A 9,497-nucleotide genomic window follows, 5' to 3' on the forward strand; every position below is an offset into this window, starting at 1 on the left:
GGAGAGTGAACTTCCTCACGGCAAGTAGGCAGAGAAGCTGTGCCCTCAGGGTTAGCCTTGGGATGGGGCCGGTTCAGTGGGTGAATGGAATACACGCTGTGGCTTTTGTGGCTCTGTCTGCGTTGGAGAGTTGTGGGCCTGCTTGTGTGCGAGGAGAGAGTCCCCTGCCTCTGTGCCTACTCACAGCTTCCGCACTCCAGTCCGTGTTTGCTGGGCCCTGGATGACAAAGTGCGGGTAGAGAGTTTCCACCCCCTGTCTGAGCCACAGAGTGGATTCTGGGGGCCGGCAAAAGTTGGGATTCCTGAGAAACCGGTTCCTCAGCACTGGTTGGGGCTCCAGCATTGGCATCTCCGTTAAGGCCCGTAGGGGACCGAGGACCGCAGGTGGGCAGTCCCTGGACCCGGAGGGTCCTGGACCGGGAGGCAAGAGGCTGGCGTGCAGCCGGCACACCGCCCACGGGAGCGGGACAGCCTTCCGGTCCCGGGTTGGCCCTTCCTCCACCGCGTTTTCCGCGGGGGTAACAGGCAGGCAGAGTGCTGCCACGATGAGGAAAGACCAAACCCGGCCAAGGTCACACGCGACCTGGGGCCCAGGGGTCCGGCCCGCCCACCGGCGAGGACCCACTCCCTCCGGGCTCCGCCCCGCGGGCGCGGCGGGCCAAGGGAGCAGAGGCGGAAGTGGGGGCCTCCACGGAGCGGCGTGAGGCGTCGCGGGCGTGTCCAAGGGGGCCTCCCCAATGGGGACCGGCTCCCGCGATGGGCGCTGCTCCACTGAGGCCCGCGGGAAGGCGGGGTCGGGGTGAGCGCTCTCCAATCAGCACGGCAGGCCATCCTCCCTCCCATAGGTGAGGCCGCCGGGCGCGGGGCGGGTCTGAACAGGCCTCCCCCAATGGGCGGCGGTCAGGGGGGCGTGGCCGCGGCGCGAAGGCCGGCGGCGGGCGGCGGCCGCAGTTCCCGGCGCGGGCTGGCTCCGGCGGCGGATCCGGCGGCCGCTCCGCAGCATGGCAGGCCTGGGGCGGCCGGGCCCGGGGCCCCGCGCCACGATGCCCGCCTGGAAGCGAGAGATCCTGGAGCGGAAGCGGGCCAAGCTGGCGGCCTTTGGCGGGGGCGCGACGCCGGGCGCCGGCGCGGGCGCGGAGGAGCCCGCGGGGCCGGCGGCCGAGCCGCTGGTGCTGGCCGAGAGCCTGGGCCCGCTGCGTGAGAACCCGTTCATGCGGCTCGAGTCGGAGCGGCGGCACGGGGCGCGGCGCGGCGGGGGCGCCGGCGCGGCGGGGCCGGGGGCGCGGCCCGCGCAACAGCTGCTGGAGCTGTACCGCTGCGTGCCCGGCGTGCGCACCATCCGCGCCGACAACATCCTCATTATCGAGTCGGCGCCCGGCTTCCCTTCCGCTCCCGGTCCCGGCCCCGGGCCGGCCCCGGCCGCCCGCATCCGCGCCGCCGAGGTGCTCGTGTACGAGGCGCCGCCGCCTCCCGGCCGCGTTAGCCGCCTGCTCCAGAAGTTCGACCCGCCGCCCGCGCCGTGCCGCCGCGGGAGCCCGGAGCGCGGCCGCCCCGTGCCGCCGCCCTCCCCGGGTCCGGCCCTGGTCCCGCGCGTGGGCGAGCGCGCCGCCTGCTTCCAGCCCGAGCCCGAGCGCTGCGGCGCAGGCCCCGGCCCCGGGCCCCGGCGCAGCGACTTCCTGCACAAGACCGGCAGCAACTCCTTTACTGTCCATCCACGGGGCCTGCGCCGCAGCGCGGGCACTCGCCCACTCCCCAACGGGCCCGCGGCCCCTGAGCGCCGGGCCGGCGCTGCCAACGGCCTCACGGGCTCCGCGCCTGGGCCGGGCGAGTGGAAGCCAAAGGTGGAGTCGGGGGAGGCCCCCGCCCACCCTCCCCCCAGCCCCGGAACCCCCAGTGCCACTCCAGCCGCGCCCCCGGCATTGCCCACGCTCAGCCCTGCCAGTGCCACTCCCAGCCAGCGCCAGTGGGTCTCCGCGGCCACCAGCGCCAACGACTCCTTCGAGATACTGCCGGCCTCCAAGCCAGACATGGACACGATCCCTGCCGGGGACCTCCAGGCCCGGGCTCTGGCCAGCCTTCGCATGAACTCTCGAAACTCTTTCGTGTTCATCCCCAAGCGCAAGACTTCCCGGGCCCCTCCTGCGGAAGGGAGGCAGTCCGTGGGGCGTCCAGAGGGAGAAGTTGGCTGGGCCTCCCAGCACCAGGAGCGTGAAGCCCAGCAGGTGCCTGGAGCAGATGGTGTATTTGCCGGTGGGAGGAGCCCCTCGGGGGTCGAGGAGGGAGGCTGCCCCATGCCAGCCACTGCCCTCGTGGACTGGACCGTTCGGTGGCAGAGGCTGTCCTCACCACCCCCGTCCCCACTGGTCGCCACTGAAGCTGAGCCTGCCCAGGGCTTTGGGGTTCCTGGCTTGACCAAGAATGGCAGGGAGCCTGGGAGGCCAGGGCTGCCCGTCACCTTCATTGATGAGGTGGACTCGGAGGACGAGGTTCCCCAAGAAGCCAAACTGCCCTGCCCCAGGGCTGCTGCGCCTCCCCAGTACCACCCGCATCCCACTGGGCCTGGGCACCTGTCAGAGCTCCAGCACCGAGGTGGCAACACCTTCACGGTGGTGCCCAAGAGGAAGCCAGGGGCCCTGCAGGCCAACGGGGAGGCCAGGCCGAGGGAGGCTGAGGAAGAGGGACCGGGCAGCCTTTCGGAGCCCCCTGCTGCCTTGGGGACCTCAGTGAAGAAGCGCTACCCCACTGTGCATGAGATTGAGGTGATTGGCGGCTACCTGGCCCTGCAGAAGTCCTGTCTCACCAAGGCCGGCTCTTCAAGAAAGAAGGTCAGTGGTGGCGAGTCACGGAGCTGTGGGTATAGCATGTGTCTTGTTCCCAGGACACCTGGCCTGGGTGTGGGACGGCTTCTACGTGGACCAGAGGAGAGCTGGAGCTGGGTAGCCGTGTAAGCTCCAGGAGAGGTCAAGCTGGGGGGGAACCCTAATGACCCTGGGGCTGCGGGGACGGCTTGCCTGCTCTGTACCTTGAAAGGCTGGGGGGGAGGGTCAGTCCAGCCAGGGCTTCATCTGCTTGTTGGTTCTCGTGGCTCTATCTGGAATTGGCTGGGCAGGACTGTCCCTTTGTAGGTCCCGCTGTTGGCTCCACCCCAGCCTGGCTTTGAAGGGTGGCCTGGCATGTTTTTCTGGAGTCCTGGCTTATGCACGTAGCAGGTGCCAGGATGGAAGCGGAAAGAAGCAGGAGATCTTTGATTTGGGTGGGGTCAGATACCTACTGTCAGCTCTCCAGAAGGCATTCTGGCCTGGAGCTTAGCAGGACTTGGCTTCCCGTGAGTGTTTGTTGAGCTCCTAGTGTGTGGCAGGCCTGGGCTGAGCCTGGGGTGTGATCCTGGGGAGCGACAAAGACGCTCCCCTCACTGGGGAGGAGAGACCGAGGATGGAGCGAGACCCAGGTGCAGGGCCAGGAGCCTCTTGGAGCCTCACTCTCCCGGCAGGGCTGCCTGGTGGCCTGGAACCCTCTGGGCACGAGGAGACGTTCCTCAGACTCTTCCTGGTCATTCCAGCACCGAGCACCTGTGTCTGGCCCTGGGGCAAATTCCAAGGCCATCCCCACGTGACTCCGATCAGCAGGGCGCTGGGCAGACGCACCCTCCCCCAGAACTGCGATGGTGTCTGGCAGGCTTCTCCTTTGGCTGCTGGTGTCTTGGCTCATCCCTGAGGCCACCTCTGCCCCAGCCTCAGTTTCCTTGGGGCCATGGGGGACGGTGATGTGCCTTGCGTCACTGGAGCCCCCTTACCCACTGTCCCGCTGGCGCTGTCTAATTAGATGTGGCATCTCCTCTCTGTTTGTTTGCTTCCTTTGACTTCCTGCCTTGGCACTGTCCTTCCTCCCTGCATCGTCCTCTCCTTCTCGAGTGAGGGCATCGGCCCTCCTGCCAGCTCCATCTGCCGGGCCAGGCATCCACACCCGTGGCCTGCAGCGCTTCTGGTGCGCCCCCAACCCCCGCCTGTCCTGCTCGTCTGACCTTGCCTCACCCTCTACTCAGCGCTGCGGTCATCCAGTAGCCATGGTCACCAGCCCAACCCCCATGCTTGCCCTCTCCACCTTGTCTGCTCCTTCTCCTACTTCCTGACCCTTGACCCCAGCTGCTCTGGGAGGCATCCTTTCCCACACTAGCCTGGGGCGGTGGAGGTGACAGAAGCACCCTGCTTTGTAGACAGAGGATACTGAGGCCGGTGGAGGTCACGGAGCTCGTGGGGCGGGAACCAAGTGTGGCATGCTGTTAGAGCCCCTGTCCTAACCCGGCTGCCCTTATAGTGGGAGCCTGGTCATTCTGTCCCCAGCTGGGGGCAGAGCCGTGGGGGTCACTTGGGGCTTGGTTGGAGTGAGAAGGGCAGGGTGGGGGCCTGAGGGCCTCTCGAGGCAGGAACAAGTGATGGGAGGGAAGCGGGCCCTGGCCCCCGTCTCTGTGCCAGCCTGAGGGGTTGGGGGTCCAGATGGATGGTTCCTGGCATAGCCGAGTGGCCTGGCTGGGGCCGTGCCAGAGCAGCACGACCTGCTGGGGGTGATCTTCTGCCTGGGCATGCACTAGCTGCCCTGTCCAGGAAGAGCCAGAACGCCTGTAGGGTGAGACAGAGGCATGGGGCTGCCCAGCCCTTCAGGATGACCTTGGGCTGCCCCTGGCTTTATCCACCCCCTGTCGTCCCACTTGCCTGCTGCCCCTGGGCCTTGTCCTCGCCCAGCCCACTCCAGCCAGCCTGTGGTTCTATCACTGTCCTGCTCCCCCCGCCCCGCGTTCCAGGGACGTGGTGGCCTGGAGGCCAGCGGGACCTTGGGGACCTCCCAGGGCAGGGGTCCTGGTGCCTTTTCCAGGGGGCAGGTGAGGTGCAGCTCTTGACGGCGTGGCGCCTGCCCCCGGGTTGCCACCTCTCCGGTGCAGGGTGTTGCGCTCTCACCTGGCCTTGGAGGGCGGCAGCCCTGCCCTGGGTAGTGGGGGCGCCCAGCCGGCCGGGCACGCGTCCCCACTTAGTTATCTCTTGGTGGAATCACAGATGCCCTCTCTCTCCGTCCCTTGTTGGCCCAGCCGGGGCGCTGCAGGCCGTCGCGGCCACACCCCCTCTCGCCCCCGCCCCCGCCCCCAGGCTGTCCCAGTGGGTGGGGCCGGCCTGCAGCTCCGCACACCTGCCTCCCAGGGGGTCAGCGCTGTGGACCTCTCCCCTTTGTGAGGTGCCAGCTGGCTGGGCTCCTGCCTGTCTGGCAGCTCCTTCCCCTCCCCTCTGCCCCCCTCACTTTCTAACCCGCCGATCCCCTGCCCAGCCCGAGCGTGCCACGTCCCCACGGCCTCACCCTCGCCTGCAGCCCACCCTCACCCGACCGCTCGGGTCCTCGGATCCGAGGCGCCGCTGCCCTGGGGGCCTGCCCCTCCACCCGCTCCTCCGCTGGTGGGCGTGGCCTCTGCTTTCATCCGCTCTCCCTGCAGGCGCCGCCCCCGGTGGTCTTTTTGGACCCCGGGGGCCACTGGAACAGGCCTGGACCCTCCTCCACTCAGCTTCCCCACTGGTGGGGGCGGGGGGGGGGTGGCTGTCTTTGACTCAGGGCGTCCCACTTGGGCAGCCTTGGGAACTTCCTGGGGGCCGTGTGGGGCCCCCGGAGCTCGGGCTGAGTGGGGGATGGCGCGTGCTGGGGAGTGTGGCGTGGGGCGGGTGCTGCCCCCAGGCCGGGGCGGCTGGAGCCCAGCTCCCAGTCCAGAGTGCAGGGTGGACACCCTTCAGTAACCCGAGCTGGGTGTGCCGGGCAGGGTGGGGTGAGGGGGACAAAGGGCTCTCTCCCCATGAGCGGCAGGAAGTGGGCCGAGCCAGGACCCACCTGCTGGCTGCACAGTGCAGCGGGCAAAGTCCCTGAGCCCAGTGACCAGGTGTGTGCAAGTGCCAGCCCCTGGCTGTGCCCCCCGCCGCTTCCGTCTGCCCGGGGTCTGGAGGCTGCCCCCGCCGCCCGGGCAGTATGAGTCACGGGGTGTCCTGTGACCCACAGACCCGCACTCACGAGGAGCCTGGAGACCGAAGGCGAGGTGGGACGTGAGCAGAGCCCCGGGCCCCAGCTGGGCGCCGACAGGCCTGTGAGCCCCGCCTCTGCCTGGCTGGGCTGTGCCAGGCTCGGGGCCTGCTTGCACCCAGCCCCCTCGGTCTCCCCGCTCAGAGTTGGTCATGCGGACTAATGAGGGCGTGCTGACCCGCTGGGCCCTGGCAACTGGCCCTTCCCTGTCTCCAGTGGCGGGGGATGGGCCCAGAGGGCTCAGGGTCATCAGGGACAATGCCGCGTACCCAGGAGCACCGCTCGCTGCGGGGCCCAGGATTGGGCCCCTGTGCTGGCAGCCCCATTCTGCCTTGGGCTCCTCCTGGGGTCTCTGGCCCCAGGTCTCAGGGAGCCAGTCTTGGGGGACACAGGTGACTCCATCCCCATAGGGGCCACAGGATCACCCCACACAGCTGCCCAGGTGGGAAGCCCTGAGTCAAGGGCAGCCCCCAGCCCAGGGCAGGCCCCCTGCCAGTGGGGAAGCTGAGTGGAGGAGGGTCCAGGCCTGCCCCAGTGGTCCCTGGGCAGTGGGCGGGCACCTGTGGGCTCTGGTGATTACCCCGTGCCAGGCCTCTGCTCTGTTTGGCCTCCGGGGGCGGGGGCAGCTGGAGGTCCGGGTGGGGCCCATGCGGGGACAGTCACGAACATCTGTATCCTGGTTTGATCTGTTTTTGGTGGTCGTCTGCCCGTCCGCTTGCGTCCCTGACTGCTTGTCTGTGTGGACGGCCGGGGCGAGGGCAGCAGCGACAGGGCTCGGGACCTGCCCAGCAAGTGCCTGTGTGGGCCGTGCTGAGACGGGCAAGTCCAGGAGCTCGGGGGGCGGGCGGGGATGCCCACGGCTGTGCGGGGCTGTGTGTGCCCGTGGGGCGGTGGCAGGAGCGCACTGCACTCCTCTCTGGACACTGGCTCGGCAGGGCAGTGCCTCCCACTCCTGGCCGGCCCTGCAGGTTACTCCGAGGCCGGGGTCCCTCTGCTGCCCAGGGCTGCAAGCCCGGCCCTTCTGCGAGGCCCCTCCCCGTCCTGCTGTCCCCAGGCCCCAAGGTTCTCTGCCTGGGGGCCCCGACTCCCGCCCCTGGCTCTTTCCAGGGGAAGAGGAGGAACTTGAGCTGGCTGCGGTGTCCTGTGCCCTGGAGTTTAATATTTCGAGCTCCAGCAGGGCTGCTCCCATCTGCTGCAGGCGGGCAGCTCTCGTATTCATTACCGCCCTGCCGGGCCTGGCCGAGCCCTGCCGGGCCTGGCCGAGCCCTGCCGAGCAGGCCTTGGGGGACGCGCGACTCTTGTGGGGAGCGTAGTCCCGGTCTCGGAGGGTGAGGATCCTGGCCCCCCGTGCCCAAGTGCTTCTGCCGGTGTCTGTCCCCACAGCCCCTCAGAACCGGCGGCCTAGTCTGGCCCCGGAGGCCTCTGGGAAAGGAGATTTGCCACGCATGAAATTCTGGAGCCTGCAGAGTGGGCAGGGTGGACAGGGGCCGTGTGGGCAGTCTGAGTGGGAGGAAAGGGTCACTGACCCCCACTCAGCGCAGCCTCAGGCTACCTCTGACTCAGTCTGCAAAGTGGGTGCTAGCACTTGGTGCCACTTTCCCGGGGCTGGCACGTGGCAGCCGCCCAGCTTCCATGCGGGCCCTTGGGGGCCTGGCTTTGGGCGTGCCGGGCCCTTGGCCAACAGTGGTCGTCCGTGCCGAGCTGGGTGGGCAGGATCGTCCGGGTGCCTGGCGAGCTGGGACGTGAACTCAGCCCTGGCGAGAGGCACCAGCCAACAGGAGGCGCTGCTGGAAGCGTAGATGTGGGCTCCCCAGGTGCAGCCTCACCTGGACCTTGCTCCTGCCGGGGAGCCTCTGGCTGGGAGATGTGGCTGGTGCCCTGCTCCCCTGAGAAGGCAGACCTGCAACCCTGGGAACTGCCCTAGAGGCTTCTGGAGACCCTGAGGCTTTGGGCTCCTGGTGCTGGCTGGGGTCTGGCCCTTGGGAGGGGTGGGTCACTTGGGACGCGGTGAGCCTGGGGTGGGGAGGCGATGGGTGAGACCTGGGCTGCAGGTGTTGGACACCCTGAGCCTGCAGGGTCCAGGCGGAGGGGACTTCTCTGATGAGGGGCAGCCCCCCACTTCTCAGAACCTTTGAAGAACCGACGGAGTGTTCGGCTCTTGCTCTGGTCTGACACCCGCACGGTACCCGCTCAGTCCAGCTGGAGGAGCCCTGTGGCTGGGAACAGCACTTTCACTGACGTGCCTCCTGCCCTAGATGAAGATCTCCTTCAACGACAAGAGCCTGCAGACTACGTTTGAGTACCCCCCCGAGAGCTCCCTGCAGGAGGAAGAGGCAGAGGCCGAGAAGGGGAGAGAGGAAGAGGTGGAGAACGAAGAGGAGGAGGAGGAGGGGGAGGAGGAGGAGGAGTCCGGCTCAGACACGGCAGCGGAGAAGCCCTTTGTGCTCTTCCTGCCCCGAGCCACGTTCGTGAACAGCGTGGGCCCCGAGAGCCCTCGGCTGCCGGACGGCAGCTCCGGTGAGTGCCCGCCTGTGGGGATGGGCAGCCCAGAGGGCGGCCCGGGCCACGTGGTCATGCAGCCGCACATCCACCGGTGTGCCTGTCGGCCCGCAGGCCTGTCCAGCTACACTCCGAAGCACTCCGTGGCCTTCAGCAAGTGGCAGGAGCGGGCGCTGGAGCGCGCGCCGAGCACGGAGGAGCCCCCGTCCAAGGAGGTCATGGTGAGCAGGTGGGGCAGGCGGGTGGACGCTCAGGGAAGGGGGGCACGGCGGGGGGTGCTCTAACGCCTGGACAAGCCCCATCCACCGCCTCTGTGCCCCTCTCTCAGCTCACCCCTGCCGGTCAGAATGACCTCGCGGACTTCCGAAGCGAGCCAGCCCTCTACTTCTGAGCCCCGCCCTACCAGGACAGCGAAGGCTGAGCCCCAGCTGCCCGGGAGCTGCACCCCTTCTGCCCCACCAGGCCTGCCCTCCCACATCCTGCTCTCCCTCCCTGGGGCCTCCCAAGTAGGCCGGTACTCGAGGCCTGAGCCTGGGGCACCCGGGACTCACTCGACCCCAGCTCGGGGGCACTGCCTGTGGGGGAGGGGTGGTGTCCTGCTATACGCCATGCCCAGCGGCTGTCGGGTGCGTCTGGGGTGGGGGCTGACGGGACCCTGACACCACCCCCAGCCCATGCTCCCCATGTCAGCCACTCCGTTTCTGATGAACGGCAAGTCTTTTCCCGCCTCTGATGATGGACTCAATAAACAGCCCTGGATGAGGCCGCCTCTACCTTCCTTGCGTGGTCCTCGGCTGGAGAAAGGGGGAGCGGGGCTGGGGTCTGCAGGGCTATGCTGAGGCACTGGCAGCGGGGAGGCGGCCACCCACCCAGGGTGTGATGCAGGCCCAGCTTGGGTTTCTGTGCCCGGGGGAGGCGGTCCGGGGTTAACAGCCCACACTGCACAGCCC

General features: G+C 68.5%; 1 protein-coding gene across 1 annotated transcript; it reads left to right on the forward strand.

Moving 5' to 3' along the window:
- The first annotated feature begins 928 nt into the window (after positions 1-928).
- TPRN (taperin) lies at positions 929-9,309 on the forward strand. The gene is made up of 4 exons (XM_082470023.1): positions 929-2,825; positions 8,304-8,565; positions 8,662-8,768; positions 8,876-9,309. Exons 1-4 carry the CDS (start codon positions 1,002-1,004, stop codon positions 8,936-8,938), a joined length of 2,256 nt encoding a protein of 751 aa, XP_082326149.1. The 5' UTR covers positions 929-1,001; the 3' UTR covers positions 8,939-9,309.
- Positions 9,310-9,497: the final 188 nt, after the last annotated feature.

The sequence above is a fragment of the Balaenoptera physalus genome (assembly GCF_965194825.1).
Source record: "Balaenoptera physalus genome assembly, chromosome: 7".
Lineage (NCBI taxonomy): Eukaryota > Metazoa > Chordata > Mammalia > Artiodactyla > Balaenopteridae > Balaenoptera > Balaenoptera physalus.